Source organism: Ambystoma mexicanum, chromosome 2p, assembly GCF_040938575.1.
Source record: "Ambystoma mexicanum isolate Mex_15411 chromosome 2p, UKY_AmexF1_1, whole genome shotgun sequence".
Classification (NCBI taxonomy): domain Eukaryota; kingdom Metazoa; phylum Chordata; class Amphibia; order Caudata; family Ambystomatidae; genus Ambystoma; species Ambystoma mexicanum.
Window position 1 is genome coordinate 230,195,866 of NC_090923.1, and position 16,663 is coordinate 230,212,528.

Here is a 16,663-nt window from a genome sequence, read left to right on the forward strand (position 1 = left end):
GATTAGTCAATACAAGCAGCACCAACCTCTGGGTATAAAGCAAGACTGTTGAACTTGTAATTCGAGTCAAAGATTCTTTCTGCGTTTATTTTTGTTTTTTTGTGTAAATATATTTTTATTATGATCGACAGGTGTACAGTGGTAACATGGCTTTTCAGGTGCAGTGCGGTACAAGAGGATCACCATGTTTTTTAATATAGATAATTAATATCCATCCCAGGATTTCCTTCCAGTAGACTTGCACACTAGGACAGTCCCACCACTTGTAGTAATATGTGCGCGGCCCGCCAACAATAGGGGCTGATGCCTGCATACATTTTCACCAAGCGCTGGAGGGGTTAGGTGCCATTGCATAAGTTACCTGCAGTTATGCATCTTCCATCATTGAACCGCAATTGACGACTGCCAGACCGCTCTGAATATTGCGCCCCATCCTTCCTGATTATTCACCCACTCCAGTTCTTTCTCCCATTTCGCCTGAGTGCGGGGGGGTTGCAGGTGACCTCCTTTCTATGAGAGCTCGGTAAATTCTGGTAATTATCCCCTTAGACCCGATTGTGTATTTAGGATGCATTCAAAGGGGGTGAGTTGCTGCTGCAACTGAGCATTCCACCGTGGGTCTGTGAGGACCCCCTTTAGTTGTAGGTATGGAAGTGGCTAGATCCTCAAGCTCTGTTGTGCGCTCTGAAGTTCTTCTCTTGACAGAAAGACCCCACTCTATCCACATTTGCCGCGCTGTAACGAACCCCTGCTCGTATAGTGGCTGAAAGCGGATCGGGTCTATGGTGATATCCCTATTCGGAGGGGCCCAGATGCAACTAAGGGGGGGGGAGGGCCAAGTAGTGACCCCACACATGTTCAGATGTTTTTTCCATATTGACCATAACACCCTTAAAATCGGGTGCTCTCGCACCCTGCGCAGGAAGGATTTCAGAGGAGCCCAAAGCCATCACCCAGGATGACCGGGGCAAAGTAGCCGTTCTCCAGGTGAACCCACTGCTTGCTGTGGGATTCCCCGACATGGTCTACAAGCACTCTCGTATGCGCTGCTCTATGGTATTCAAGGAGATCTGGGAATGTCATGCCCCCTTTCTCCTTGGGGAGGATTCTTATGTTGTATGTGATCCGTTTTTATTTATTTTTTTGCTCCCATAGAAGTGCCAGCAGGGTTTTAGTTTCAGCAAGGAAGGAATCTGGGAGGATGACTGGGAGTGATTGGAACAGGAAGAAAAGGCATGGTAAGACGTTCATTTTTATGGCCATAAATCTCCCTGCTCACGAGAGCTTTCATTTTGACCACTTCCGAGTGTCACGTTTGAGCACCGTCCAGAGCGGCATATAGTTTGCATGATACAAGTCCTTCAGGAGTTTCGTAATCGTGATACCTAGATATCGGAAATTATCTCTAGCAACCTTTAGGCCCCAAGTCACTGGGTTCGCGTCCAAGTGAGTTCCTACGTCTCCCAGCCGGGGGCTACCATTTTGTTTCTATTTATGCGGAACCCTGAGTGCGCGCCATACTCCTCTAGTCTGGCCTTGGGATCGACGGGGAAGGGTGAGTAACCTAAACATCGTTGGCAAACAGAGCCAGTTTGTACTCTCTGCCAAATTTTATGAGGCGTATTATTTAAATGTCATTCTGAATGATCTGGGGCTAGGGGTTCCGTCACTAAAGCAAAGACTAAGGGCGACAGAGGGCACCCCTGCCTGGTTCCTCTTGACAGGGTGAAAGGAGGGGATGCTACACCATTGACTACAACTTTAGCTCTGTTGCTGCGATACAGTGCTTGCGCCCCCATAACCCACTTGGACCCTAGGTTGACTTTTCTTAACACCTGGAGCATAAATAACCATTCCACCCTGTCGAAGGCTTTTTCTGCGTCGACCGAGATCAGGGTGGGGTGTATGTCGTCATCAATAGCTGCTATTAGATCTAGGGTCTTGCGGACATTGTCGGAGCCCTGTCGCCCCTTTACGTATCCCACTTGGTCATTGTGCCAAAGAATCTGCAGCACCATACTCAGTCTATTGGCTAGGATGCTGGTATAAACCTTTGCGTCCACGTTTAACAATGAGATTGGCCTATACGAGCCACACTCGAGCCTGTCTCTGTCACGATTCATGCCCCTGGTCTTCATGGCCAAACCAGCCTTTCCGTTGGGGCCTGGTTCCAGGCTTCCGTTCTGGCCTCAAGGGCCACAAAACACCATCAGGGACTCTCTTGGAGCCAGTCCTAGCCACTTTGGCACCAGGCTCATACTGTTATGTGAAGGACAACCTTTGGATTGGGACTTCAGTTAACATGGAGGCACTCGTATAGCTCAGTTCCAAAGAACTGAGCTATGCGGTCTCGTGTTTCGGGTGTGGCTGGGCCTACTACCTGGAACTACTTTACTTGGGCTATATAAGCCACACCCAAACAGCAGCACATGCGTTATTCTGCAGTTAGCAGCGTAACGCTCACCGTGTCCAGTTCTGATCTCTAGGGTTTCTTGCATCCTGCCACGTGCTGAATCCTGTATCTGGAAGAAGAACACCACCATTATTCAGCGCTTACCCGTAAGTAGCAGCTTGGCTTTGGTCTTGAATCTTCCATCTTCAAACTACCAGCAGCTGCTCACCTGAATACATGCGATCCAGGGTTTCTTCATCACAACGCTGCATCCATCTTCGGAACGCTGCTGCAACCTGAAAAAGACAAAAAGAAACATTATTAGTGAGTGCTCGCTCACGGCCACGCAAGGACAACGAAAACCACTTACCAGGTGTAGACTCTCCTTGATCTCGGAACATCACAGGGGCCCGGAACATCATAACGACCTGCAAAGGAAGCGGCGCAGGCACAGCTCAGCAAAAAGAAAAGGCAAGAAAGCGCTGCGCACCGCGCATTCACTTACCTTGCTGGGATTCTCATCCTATACAGCACGGTAACGCCAAAACTCTCCAACTCATCTGAGGGAAAGAAACTAGAGACATTAATCACAACAAAAAGGCCAAAGAGGAAAAGGGCAAGATAAAAGACTGTAAAACAGTAGTATCTATCTCATCAAGCAAATTGGAGTCACAGCAGGCCTGGACCCGAACACCGGGCAATGCACCAGTGAAGCAACTAGGTTGCAGAATGCCCACACCGCCATCGCGCCCCTGCACAGAGACGCAGAACGAAGAGCAAACCATACCTAATATTAAGGTGAGGAGAGGGATTATACTTAAGGGAGGAATTGGAGGCTGAGGGAGGTGGGAATCAATACGAGACATTTAAGCCTTATATCCAGTTCTCCTGTATTGCAGGCGCTATCTACGTCCAACACACGATCAAGGGAGAGGGTTTGAGAGTGCTAATTTTCCAGCCAGGCTGAGTGGCGTCCCCGTGGATATCAGGTGAGCTCTCCCCTCTTTAGGCAGCACTATAATTCTGGCCTCTGTGAAGGAGGACAGGGCTTGTCCTGTGACCATGATATTGTTAAATAAGAGTCAAAAAGGATGTTAGGGCACCTTTTGAGTAGTAGTCCGGGGTGAAGCCATCTTGTCCCGGCGCAGATCCTGCTTTTAATTTGGAGATAGCGAGGTCAACTTCCTCTGCTATGACGGGCGCATTTAGCATATCTTGGTCTGAAGTTCGCAATGCGGGAAATGCCAGGTGTCCCAAGAATGTTGCTATGCTCTCTAGGAAGGAGCAGCAATCTGAGGTGTAAAGCGCCTCATAAAACTGGGCAAAGCAGGTGGTTATGTCAGCAGGATCACCAACTATGACTCCTTTCTGGGATTTGATCTTGTTGACAGCCCTTTGTACTCAGTCTCGCGAGTAGGGTGTGGGCTTTATCGCCTTCTCATAATATTTTTGTTTGCTGTATTTGAGTTGATTAAGACTTGCCATGCCATACGTCCTTTAGTACTTGCCGAAGTTCCTTAACCTCTGCTAGGGTCTTAGCTGTCTTCCCCCCTCCCTTCCTCTAGGGCTGCCTTTTTCCTGCTGATCTCTTTTTTTCAGCTGGGTCTCTCTAAGCAGTCTCGTTCTTTTCACAAACGTTCCTTGCCCTATTAACAGACCCCTTATGATGGCTTTCGCTGCTTCCCACACTATCATACAGGAGGGATCGGCTGTGTCGTTACGCTTAAAGAAATCCCAGATCTCTGAGTGCAGCGAATGCCTAAAGAGTTTGTCTTTGAAAAGTGTGTCATTGCATATCCACCTCTGTCCGTGAACGTGCTGGCACCCAGGTCAAGCTCGACAACGGCCATATCGTGGTCCAACCATCCTACTAGCTCAATGGACGCACATTTATTGCTATGACATAGGCTTTCTGCCTCTAGACATATGTAGTCAATCCGGGAGAGTGTTTTATGTGGGGGGTGAGGTGAGGGTCTGGGGGGGAATAAAATGTGTACGCCTTTGTTTGCGGATGTTGGGCTCTCCAAGAATCCACCAAGAAGTGATCCCTTATCAAGCTCTGGAAGAACCTCTTATAACAGGGGAAGGGGCCAGCTCCCTCGCTATGATTTCCGGTCTAATGCTGGGTCCAGAACCAAATTAAAGTCCCCTCCACAGATCAAGGCCCCCCTCATCTCTATGTCCAGCAATGTGAAAAGATCTCTACTAGACGCTAATTGCTGTGTTTTCGGGTGTATGCTGAGCACAGGGTGACCTTCCTTGGTCGAATGATCCCCTATATGATAAGGTACCTCCCACTTGGGTCCCTATGAGTATATGTGACCTGTAGTCAGAGGGCTGAGCGATGGAGGTTCCCAACCCCTCCCTTTATGACTGACCCAGAAGCCCATATGGCTCCCCCCCAGCTGTCTACCTTTGTGAGTGATTTTCTCTCCCCTTTTGAATTTGGTTTCCTGCACAAATAGAATGTCTAGTTTGGTCTGTTGGAAAGCTCTCACCAGTATTGATCTTTTTTGGGACAAGTCGAGACCTTTAACATTTAGTGACCCCATATGCAGTGGGTCAGCTGATGTCCCTGCAAAGCTTTATGCATTGTGCCTGACTGGGAGTGTGGCCCCCTCGCCTGCCAGTATGTGCCATTAGTTGTTGGATTCTGCTGATTGTCGCCACCGTGTTGAGTAGACGACCATCTGCGTGCACTATGCACCCCTCTGCTGCCCAATGTATGAAATTGGCGGTCCCTAGAACATGGCCTTTCACTCCCCCCCACCCCCATACCGCTGTGCGATTTCCCCTGCATCCCCTAAATCTCCCTCGCTCCCCCATAAGAATAAAGAGGAAAAAAGGGTTTCCCTCAAAACTGGAGACGCCCTTGAAAAAACCAAAGGGACATACAATGGGTCACCCTCCCAAAGACCCAAAACCTACAACATCAATTTATTAGCTGTTAAATCGTCCAGCCCGACAAGCAGTGGGAGGCGGGTCATGGGAACGCCCACCAAATCGCTCTGAGCCAAGTTTTCCCCTGAGGTCACTCTGTGTATTCCTCACTGGCATGCTCGAACAGAAGTGCGAAGGGGAAGCCCCATCTGTATCAGATGTTGTGCTCACGTAGCCAGGTGGTTAAAGGGTAGCAGTCTCTTCTTTAGACTCTTGAGTCCTTGAAATCTATGTGTTCCGTTCTCTGGCTCGCTGCTCTATTTCCACCTTCTGTCTGTAATTATGACATTTGGCTAGTACGGACCTCGACCGTTCGGGGGGCCGCCGGCCCGGTGAACTCTTTCAAATTCAAGCTCCAGGGACAGGGGGCGGGGAAGAGCGAGCTTACCAATGCCTTTGCCTTCCTCTCCAGGCTCACCAGCGTTTCATTGAGCGCTTCCTTGAGGCCTTGAATTTGAATGTTGGCTCTCCTCTCCCTGTTTTCCAGGTCGTCAATTTCAGCTGCTAGCTCCAGGTTTCTCTGGTCGAGGTTCTGGAAACGGCTTTTGGCCCTCATTACGATAAGATCTGTAGATGTAGACTGCTGATGGTATTCTAGAGCCTCTACCTTGTCTCCTGAAGGGCGTTGACTGTCATCATGCTACTCCACAGGGAGTGGATCTCGTCCAACAGAAGACGCACATCTGCCTTAGTCAAGGCATCCTGGTCTCCGCCGGGTATGACAGGGGCTTCATGAGGTGGTGATTCCTGTAACATTTGGGCTGTCGCTGGTTCTATCCAGCACTGCATATGCCCCTGGGTGTTTGCCTCTATCCAAAGGTGTCTGTGGGAGGGACTGTCCCCAGGTCCTCTTCTGCTATATCGAATGCTACTTGGAATATGCACTTGCTAGGGAAAGGGGATGCGGGTTGCAGTGGCAGCACCAAATCAGAGAAATGTGCCTGTTGCGATTAGTGCTGGTGCCACCGCACTAGGCCTTGCTGAATTGCGGGCGTGCAGTGAGTCTGTGCGTGCTCTCCCCCGCTCACCAGAAAGGGCCCTGTGATGAATGCCCCTTTTCCTCCTCTGTTGTCGTCTTTGAACTGAGTGATGTGCGAGTAGTTGCTCCCCAGGAGGTGTGTTGACGGGTTCCCGGGCCACTTTACCAGCTTCTGTGCAGGCTCGCCGCACCGTTGCAAGGACGTTTTGCTGGTGAGGCCGGGGCTCGTTGGTTCGACGCATGCACACTGTGTGACATGCACTAGCTACCGGTAGCCCTATAGAGCCGCCCTGGAAGGGCCGGGGCTTGCCGGATCTCCGCTTCCACACCGTGTAGCGTACCCGAGCTCTTGGCTGCTTCCTCCTCCCTTCGGATCCGCCCTTCCCGACCTCCTTCTGCCTCCTCTTCCTCAATCTCGCTGCAACAACGCAGCTCACATGAGGCGCGGCCTCAGGACCCCGCTGATGCTTTTGCGGGGGCCTGGGCGGCACCACTTTCCTCTTTGCGTTCTGAGGGAAACTTTCGCCGATTTCCCCCCAGATTTTACCTGCTACACGCAGACTGCCTCCCACATAAGAACTCTCTTAGGATAACATGCCATATTAGGTGGGATCTTGGGGCGGCGATCGCTCAGGCGGCCATTTCGCCTGCGCCCCTTGGTGGTCGCCTCCTTTCTGCTTTTTAAAAACAATATGGATGTGTTGCTGGCAAAGGAATTATCTTTGATCTTGAAGTTTTAACTATAGAGGACCCTTTCCTCCAAATGGGGCATGAATGGATCTTCAAAATGGAGTCCTTGCAAACTTCAGGATTACATCGTATTAAATTTGTATATCCATTATATACTGTAAGTGCTGGATAAAGACATTTTTACTTGCCCATAAAATAAAAGCACACCTCTGCTACTTTACTTTCATGTAAGCCCACAATGTGAGACCAGGTAAGGCAATTTTATTATATTTATATATGGCATGTAAAATGAGAACCCGCCATAGTATATAGTAATTTGTAGTCTCCAGTGATGCGTTATGAATTTGTTGTTCAGTGGCTCTGAGCAGGTATATAAGGTGTACATTGGTTGTCTATTAGTAACATCCACCGGCAGAACCTATACTAGTTCGGACTTGAGAGTTTGTTCCTTCTAATCCTGTGGAGTCTCGGGAGGGGGGAAACCAAGGGAAATCTTTCTCCCTGGAGTTTTGTCTCCCTGCTGGTGTCAGTCTCCCCTAGCTTGCCACCCCTCTACTGATTCTTGGAGCCCCGGTTTCTTTCTAGAGTGCCATCTGATTTAGGGTTCCTGAATCTTTTAGAATCCTGTCCTGTTCTACCCCGATGTCTACCAGGGTCCAATTTGCATATACTGTTCTTAAGGCGGGTGATGAACTGTTACTCCCAGGACCTTCACCCTGCCTATCGTATGGAACTATGTCACAGCGGCCATTGAGGTGCGTGAGCTCAACAGTCATTGAGGAAACTACTATAAAGTAAACTTTTAGCTGCATGCTTCAAAACATGTAAGAATCTTGTAAGAAGCAGTGAAAATACTTTACAAATCGCAATGAAACAGTGTCCTGGAAAATATTTACGTAAATAATTGCAATTGATTTTAGCTTTTGATCTAATGGACTCTATTAGAAGCAAGTCTTGAAAGAGGTGGAGCAGTGTACTCCATTATTACTGAAAGTTTGACTATCATATTCATAAAGGATAGTTTAGAACTGTATCCCGTCATTATGAACCAGTATGCAACATGCCGATCAAATGGTTAGCTACCTCGAGCAAAATGTTGAGCTTTTTGGGTATTCTAGGAAATCTACAAGACAAAAAGTAAAATGGCTGAAAAACTGATTTCAGGGAGCTGTGGGAGCTCTTTTAAAAAAGTCCACTGTTAAATTAGGGGCGGTACATTTGAAATTTCACCGTTGCATGAACGGAATTAAATGTGTACATGGGTGGCTGGACATATGAAACTAATTTAGGGATGATTGATTGAAAATCAGGTGAGATGGAATAGTCTGTAAACTATTGCGGTTAATGCCTATAAGGCTCCCATTAACACTGTTTTGATGCACTGGGTACGTGTATTGAATTTGTGTAGCACAAATCTAGGTAGTAAGCACTAGAGTACTGTGGGATTAGACTATTAATTTAATTAAAACCATTTGGGTTGTGTGGTATGTAAGGGATTGGCTGTTACAATGAAGTAATTGGCTGACAGAAAGATATTGAAATTTTTCATTTGTATTGTATAGGCAGTCTGCATACCGTGGGAGGCCAGAGCCCACAGCAGGTAAGTGTGGGAGGGGCAGGAGCGGGTAGAGGGTGCCGCATAGTGGCTGTAGTTTTGGGTGTGGAGGCCTCCGACAAGGACTGGGAGAGGGCTGCGCACAAACGTTCGCAGCTTGGAATGCAACCTTTTTTTAAAAAAAAAAACGTTTTTTACTGCAATCCACGGGTGCAAGCTTTTGTGCACGACCCAAAGACATAGAACCATATAGGCAATGTTTTAATTATTTGTGGCAACCTAGAGATTACTTTGTATAGTTATGGCGATATGGCTACATTGTTCGTGTGATTGTACCTGTGATGGGGAAATATAATTTTAGAATTATTTTGTTATGTCTGTTTTGTGATTCTTTAGGCAGGAAAGTATCTGATGTTCACCAGAAATATTAATCTCCTTAACGAATTGGTATTTAGGATATGACGGGCATAATTTTTCAAGAATTGTTTCACTTCTAGTAGCCATGGACATTTAAATGACCCAAGAGATGGTTATTCAGTCAATTAAATGTAAGTACCTCAATTTAAAAACATATATGTAGTATGCATCATAGGCGTATTGCCTAAATTGACATGAAGGGAATTAATTTCTAGGTGCAAATGTAGATTTCTGCAATGTATTATGAAGATTTAAAACTTTGTGAAGATGACAGAGACCTTATGCTTAATACTTGTCTATGCTGTCCACCTAAGAAGGCTATAAGTAATATGTTCAATGGGGCAATCTGGGCATGAAAGGATCCAAACGGAATACCAGTGACCTATCGAGACTTATCTGAAGCTGTACCTATAGGCCAAATGCGGCTCATTCAAAACTACAAACTGAAAATGTCTCCAAATCTGCCTTAATTGACATGAGGTTATTCTGCACCTTTTCAAGTTAGGAAGCAGCCATTCCTTGACAAGAACTGTGAGAACCATTGAGGCTATGTTATTTTTTATTTGATGATGCTACTCATCTACGTGTTCTAATCAATATTTTGTCTTTTCTAGGCGGAGCAGTTTGGGGACTCCTTTGTATTTGAGGGTTTACTGAGTGAGGCGGTGAAGAGCAGCATCCAGCAAGCTGTGAGTACTCTTTCAATGCAGCAGTTGTGGGAATTCCTTCTGCAGCTGCTTAGTAGTGTTCCCGTGCCTTTCATTGTTAGCTGTGGTGGGACAGAAGAAGGGTGTGGAAACGGTTTTGAAATTTCTTAGATTATTTAATAATAATTTGTTTTATTTTTTTTATTGTGATTTTAGTTTAAAATAAACTTTTTACACATCTCACTTAACTCATGCGGTTTATGACAATTTTTCCCTGTTATCGTTGTTTTTTCGTATTCCATATGTCCACAGAACTATTTCCTTGCCTGAGACCATCATTTGCTCCCTAAGGCATTAGTAGTTCTCAATTCAATTAGTTACACCTTCTCTTTTCCGTCTTCCCTCACTTGATCTTTCATTAATTTGTCTACTAAGTTTATTCCAGCCGATGTAAATCGCAGGTTTCCTCCTTGAACAAAACATATCCACCAGTTGTCTATTTTTTGAATGGCTCCAAGTAAGTTTGCAAACAGCTAATTCTTTTTTCCAGTACTGTTGTACATTCCAACAGTACATGTCTTGTCGTTTCTAAATGGCCTTGCTTGTTGCAAAATCTACCTGTTCCATTGTTTGTACCTCGTTCCCCGGTATTATGCTTAAACTCGTTTGTCGGATACACTCGGTCTGATTTACATCAGTCTCTTTCGGGGATGTTTTGTAGGAAATTCCGACAAGTACGATGGCATGGTATCCCTTTTTCGATGTTCGTGAGCTGCTTCTTTTTGCAGTTTATCGGAAATCCTTTGCTCTCTTGTGTTTATCCAGTCTTGGTTTTTTAATTTTCCTTTTACTCGATCTGGATTTGCAATCAGTTCTTCCTGCGAGGACCCCAAGTCCCGTTGTTCTTGAATCCATTTGTCTTTCCCGATATTAAGCAGGACTGCACTCTATGCGTGCTCGTGCATTACTAGCAATTTATAACCAATCACCGGTTCCGGCAATAAAAGCTTCCTTAAAAAAGTGATTGATTTCCATTTTATTAGTAAGTATAGAGACTGAAGCCGTAGCTCAGCTCTTATGGCAGCAATTGGTGTACATCTCGGGAGTTTCAGTATTGGCTTCCAAAATTGGCTTTTAGTTTTGCCCAGATTCTCCATGAAAGGTTCATCCCTGCTTCTAGGCAACAATTTTTGCAAGTAGAAGGCTGTGACAGGCACTATTGAAAATGTTCTGAATCTTCCGTTCAAAATTGATCCTTGCGAGCGTAACCTTTTCGGTTTCATTAATAGGTATTGTTCCCATTTTTTTCCGCTATTGACTGGTTGAATCTTATTCCTAGATACATTTCTTTCACTATTTCAAAAGTTTGGTTTCCAATTTTCCATTTAAATCGGTTTTCACTAACATTTTTGGTTCCTCCAATGGTTATGATTTTAGATTTACTGATGTTGATGACTAGATTGTTCTTCTCCATAAATGCTTGCAGGTTGTTCAACAGAGGTTGCAGACCAATTTGTGTCTGGTCTATAAGAACAATATCCTCTGCATAGCACATCATTGGAATCGCGACATTATTTACTTTTGGGGGAAGTTTCTTGTATGTCTCAAAGCTTCTGGGAGGTCAGCGATTGTAAAGTTTAGAAAGGGTAGCCGCTAGAGGGCATCCTTGTTTGACTTTACCAGTTTGATTAGTCTGAGTGGGTCGTCGAGGCTCGCAGTTTGTGTTATTTGTTTTTTCTGTTGTCTCATTTGTTTCCTCTTAGATATTCCGGACTATATTGGTGTTTTGGCTCTAGTAACCGAAGTTTGAATCCGGTGTTTTTGGTTTAATAAGCCTTCAGTAAGGAATCATACGAGATGTCACATTTGTCATGCAATGACTGGTTTTTATACTTGTCGGTCATTTCCACAATATCCCTTTTTCTTTGTATTAGGCTGTTGCCTCCTTGATTTACATCTAGAGAAGCTATGTTATCAGTAGCCGTCTCTTTATTTTGTTCCTCCAACCAAGTAAGTTTCAGAATATTGTAGTCACTGTCTGTGATAGTATTTCAAAGCATTTGACTTTGTGCAGACATCCACATGTAATTTATTGTAGACTTCAGACTTCCATTCAACCAAGTCGATTTGCTAGGGATGTCCCCCTCCACTAGGCCGTTTAACATGAATAAATTATTTTCTTCCATCATTTGAAGCCACTTGGCTATGTCTGTCTCACCTCTTTTCTTATTGTCCAAGTTTGGAAGACCTAGTTGATTTGTACATTTTATATTCAGGTCCCCGACTAAAAGTATGTTCAAATGAGGATCTAATGCCAGTTCCTCCTTTTTATTGTGTCAGCGATTCTTCGAAGCATGTTCAAGGTTTTGGTTCTCACTCGGTTCCAATAGATGTTTATTATTAATATTCTTTGATGTTTGATACAATCCTGTTCTCTCGTTTCAATTATTGCCCATTGTCCGCATGTACTTGGGTTTCCTTTTTTTTATTATAGCAGTTCGCTTTTTTTGTTTTATTAACATTAAAAGACCTCCATATGGATTTTTTTTCCTTTTTGTGCTGGATTTATCAATAACTCATAGTTTTGACAGGCTGGCAACTCCTGTAACCAGGTCTGTTGCAAGCATATAATTGATGCGTGCTTCAAGTTCTTGTCTGGTTTACTGAACAGATGCCTGAAGCCTCTCGTGTTCCATGAGATAATAATGCCCATCTCTCACTATTGCTATCAGGGTTTCCCCAGCCAGTATAAATAATGAAGGTGCTGGTCAGTCATTAACAAGTCTCCAAATGAAAATAAATGGTCTGCTATCCAAACACCAATTCTACCTGACCCTATCACTAATCTAACCAAAGTAAATGAAGTCCAGAGAATGACTCCCTTCTCCTGACTGTCTCTTCTTAAAGAGTTTGTCCTTCAATCCAAAGTCTTTTAATATGGTACCATTAAATAGTCTCTCGTCACTTTCTGTATCCGACCTTGTAACTGGTTCAGTGGATTTTTGGGTTTACTGTTGCTTCCATGGTCCATGTTCAATGGATCTCCTCTTATCCTTTGATCATGGCTACTATGCCCTTTTGATGCTTGACATCTACTTTCTTATTTAGGACAGTGTTTCTTGGTATTTAACATTTTCTCTCTCCTGAGATACCTTACTCGGCATTTCTTTCTTATAGACCCTGCTGGTGTTTAATTCACGCTCCTAGGATTATATTCCCAATATGTTCCACTCTGTATTTCTTGTCTCATGGGATATTCCCCCCTCTTCCCAGGGTATTTGTACCCAACCCTTATTAGTCTCTTTTACAGATTTAATCTGGGCTCTCTTTCTCAGGGTATTAAAGTTCCAGTTTTTCATTCCATGCCTTCTTTTCACTGGGGCGAGTTTTTCCTGATGTGTAATGATTCCCCGTTGGCTTTGTGGTTCTCCCATCTTCCCCGTTACCTCTGTGTTGGTATGAAAACGTCCTCAGGGTCAGTGCTCACTCACATTTTTACTTTATGCTTCACCTCGTTCTCTCTTGCAGTCCTGTGGCGTCCCGCTCTCGGTCTCCTTCTTCGCTCTGACCAGGTTTTGCTATAGTCCACTGGATCTCTCAATGTTACTTCTATGGGGTTGTTTCGGTGTAGTTCTATGGGCGCACTGGCCACCACAAAGCGATCATAGTCATACCACGACCGGACACTCCGCCTTTCTCAACTGTGAAGCTGTCAGGGGGGCTTCCCGTGCTTACGCTCTTCCTCAGCTTCGCCTCTCCTCTGCATGTCCTCTTCTCTTGGTTTACTGGTCTCAGTTAAATGGTGATTTTTCTTTAAAAAGACAGTTTCTCGAAGGGGGCGTGGCCAGCCGAGGACACCATTGGATGCCTCCTCGGTGAGCTTCGTGCATTCTTCCCCTTCCTGAACCCCCTAAAATATGCACCCGACCCATTGAAACTCTCCAGCGTGTGTCGGATGTTCTGGAGAACAGATGACGTGACTTGGGTGTACATCGGAGTCCACAGGATAAAGTAAATTGAATTTCTTAAATCGGACACCCGCAGTCAAAAATGGTGGAAGCGCCCTCCCTGTGGGGCCTGCGTCTCGGCGACAATTTGATATAAGGGCTTGGATGTAAAGCGAACCGGGCCACATGACTTTGCAAAGGCACCAGAGACACTCGCCATTAATCCGCTCGGCCCGGAGCATGTAACTTTGATGCTGCATTGGAAACGGAGGCTCTGCGCTGTGACTGCCTTCCCCTGCCCCCACACCCCTGTGATCCGTTCAAGCGCTGCCCGAGCACCATCGAACCCTGAGGAGAGCTCCTGACCCGGGAAAGGGTAAGGAGGCTGTTGGGGGTGCTAATGCTCAGTGGGGTCGCGGATGTAGCTACGGTGCCACCCCGGGCGAATTAAACAGCGGGTCCGCTCAGAACCAAAAGCTGAGAGAGGCTGAACAGACTCCGGAGGGGCGCGTTACTGCCCGAGCGACTGTGTGATGCAGGGGATACCTAGTGCAGCAGCCGCCAACTAACGTACCCATAGACACTTGGGACACATAGGAATGAAGCCTCCCTTTGTCCCCGGTACCCTTTGGGTGACCCTTCTATTTGGATTGGAGGGGCAGCCCCAACTGGGGAAAGCTTGGTGTTATAGGGGAATGAAAGCTAATGCAGAGTGATTGGGGAGAACAACAACCACACCGCACGACATCCGCTGGGGGGGGTGGGCCTTTCAGGTGACCCCGGTACAAAATTCACCCATCCAGCATTATATAGGGTTTTTATTAAAAGGCTGGATGCTGGCATGAAACGAAGCGGCTTGCACCCCAAGGGAGACATAGAACGATAGACAACACTGCCGGAGATGCGAAATGGCGGCCCAGTGCCAACACAGTGCGAGGTAGTTATACTCTAATCCCCAGGATGCCAATGAAAGGAAGAGAAGAATGAACCCCTAACACAACACCAGGACGTTCCGGGAGCAGTACCAGGGGATCAGAGAAAACAACAATAGCTAAAGTGCTAGGCTCGGATGTCCAATGAATGGCACTACCCCTCCACTTACCTGTAATGGTGCTTATATGTGGCTGATCCACTCAACAAAATAATCTATAAACTACCAGGCATAAATAGGAACAAGTGGCAGTGGCCGTACAGAGAAAGAAAGAATATACACTCCACGATACAACAAACTGAGCCACACAACCCAAAAGGAGTGAAAGAAGAAAAAGGGTGGTCCCCTTGAGGCTAAACCCAGAAGTGCAGAACAAACCTCAGCCCATAGCACAAACATATCATCAAGAGCTACATCTGGCCCCACAAGGGAATCCCCAAAGTGGTGGGTGGTGGAAAACCTACCTGAGGGGCAACATTGGTGAGCAGCACTGATCCTAACTCATCAACACTAATCTAAAGTGACAAACAAGAACATCACACATTGACCACGATGTCCAAACAAGCAACGAAAACCAAAGGCCAGGGCTCTGGCGATATCAAAGCCCTGCTGCAGACAGCAGATGCTCAAACGCAACCAGGTGCAGGCGATGGCCCAGGTACATAACCACCCCCTCCGGAGGGGGCAGGGAAACCCCAAAGACCCACCTATCCGAAAGTCGGATCTGTTATTAATGCTGCAGGAGCTTAAGAAGGACATTAAAGATGCAAATAACCTAGCCAAGTCAATCTCTGATCTCAGTAAGGTAGTCTTGGCGGTAGAAAAAAGGATCGATGAGGTTGAAACAGTGTTAACGGAGTAGAGCGACAAACACGACATCCTGGCAAACGGAGTCCATGGCCTGGAACAACAAATGGAACGAGTGCAGAATAAACAAGAAGATGCCGAAAACAGGTCCAGGCGAAATAATATTCAAATTCGTGGAATTCCGAAATCGGTAATGGACTCTGATTTACAACAATACGTGATGGATCTGTTTCGAAACATCCTGAACACAGAAGAGAACAAAGAAATCGTGTTAGATCGGACGCACAGAATCTACTCTACGTATCAACTTAACAAGAATCTGACTCCCGATGTACTAACCCGATACACCTGTACCAACTGAAAGAGGACATTATGCGAGCCGCTTGTAAGAAGGAACCTATCAGATTATGCTCCACACCAATTCAACTGTTTCAAGATCTAGCCCAAGCTACATTGCTTGAGAACGAGGGATGTGCGATACCGGTGGGGACACCCGACATGCCTCCGCTTTCGAATAGAAGGGCCAGAGGTTCTCCGTCTCCAAGGAGGAAGATATGGCAGAGCTTATGCAGGAGGACGAAGGAGGCAACCTCACCAACAAGGAGGGATCTCCACCCCGGAACAAGGAGACAGAAGGTGGATCCGGAAGAGGCCAATGGAGGCTAGGAAGTCCTCGACCACGGAGGCGTAATAAGGAACCTAAACCCGCAGATCCCACCTGACCAACTGCTAAGCACCTGGAGATCCGGGACAATCCCTTCAAATTGGGAAAATGGGGACGACAACAAGGAAGAGTGTGAAGCTTACATCTGGAACGTAAGCCTAAGCTAAGTTGGGTGCACAAGAAGCAATCATACCAGCCGTCATGCGGCAGGAAAAGGAAAAAGGGGGAAGGGGGGGGGTGTGGGGAGTAGGAAGACCGGATCCCAAATTTCCCAGGTAAGTAAGGAACCCGGTGACATACTGTGAATACATTATGTTGAGAATGTTATTGGGAAGTTTTAATATAAAAATTTGTGGGGGGGATGGGAGGGATTTTACGTTTTTTTCTTTTTTGGGTGAAAAAGTACAAAACATACACAATACCTAAAAAAGTTCTCGAGCTAGAATGCAATGACTCTATACAGATGGGTCACCCTTGACGTTTGAAGACTTTAAGGCCAGGTTTAACATACCGGAGCGGGAACGATATCACTATGTTCAGCTTAGGCATTGGGTCTCAAACGCAAGGGTAAAAGAAGGGGCAACTAGAAGCCCAATAGGAGTGGAGCTGACAGTACAAGAAGGCCAACCAGACAAGGGAATAACTAGATTATAACGTCTAATGGGGGTGATGGATCCTGAAGAAAATCTTACAT

At 46.1% G+C, this 16,663-nt stretch overlaps 1 protein-coding gene across 3 annotated transcripts in view; it reads left to right on the plus strand.

The window, feature by feature from the left end:
* The window catches only part of SUMF1 (sulfatase modifying factor 1), a 901,271-nt gene that overhangs the window by 223,337 nt on the left and 661,271 nt on the right, over positions 1 to 16,663 (plus strand). For all 3 annotated transcript variants that reach the window (XR_011301918.1, XM_069643509.1, XM_069643507.1), the window contains exon 3: positions 9,588 to 9,662. Coding sequence is in view for 2 of the 3 variants with exons in the window: in XM_069643509.1 (XP_069499610.1) it covers positions 9,588 to 9,662 (75 nt within the window). In the remaining variant the exon portion in view is untranslated. The remainder of the gene's footprint in view (positions 1 to 9,587; positions 9,663 to 16,663) is intronic.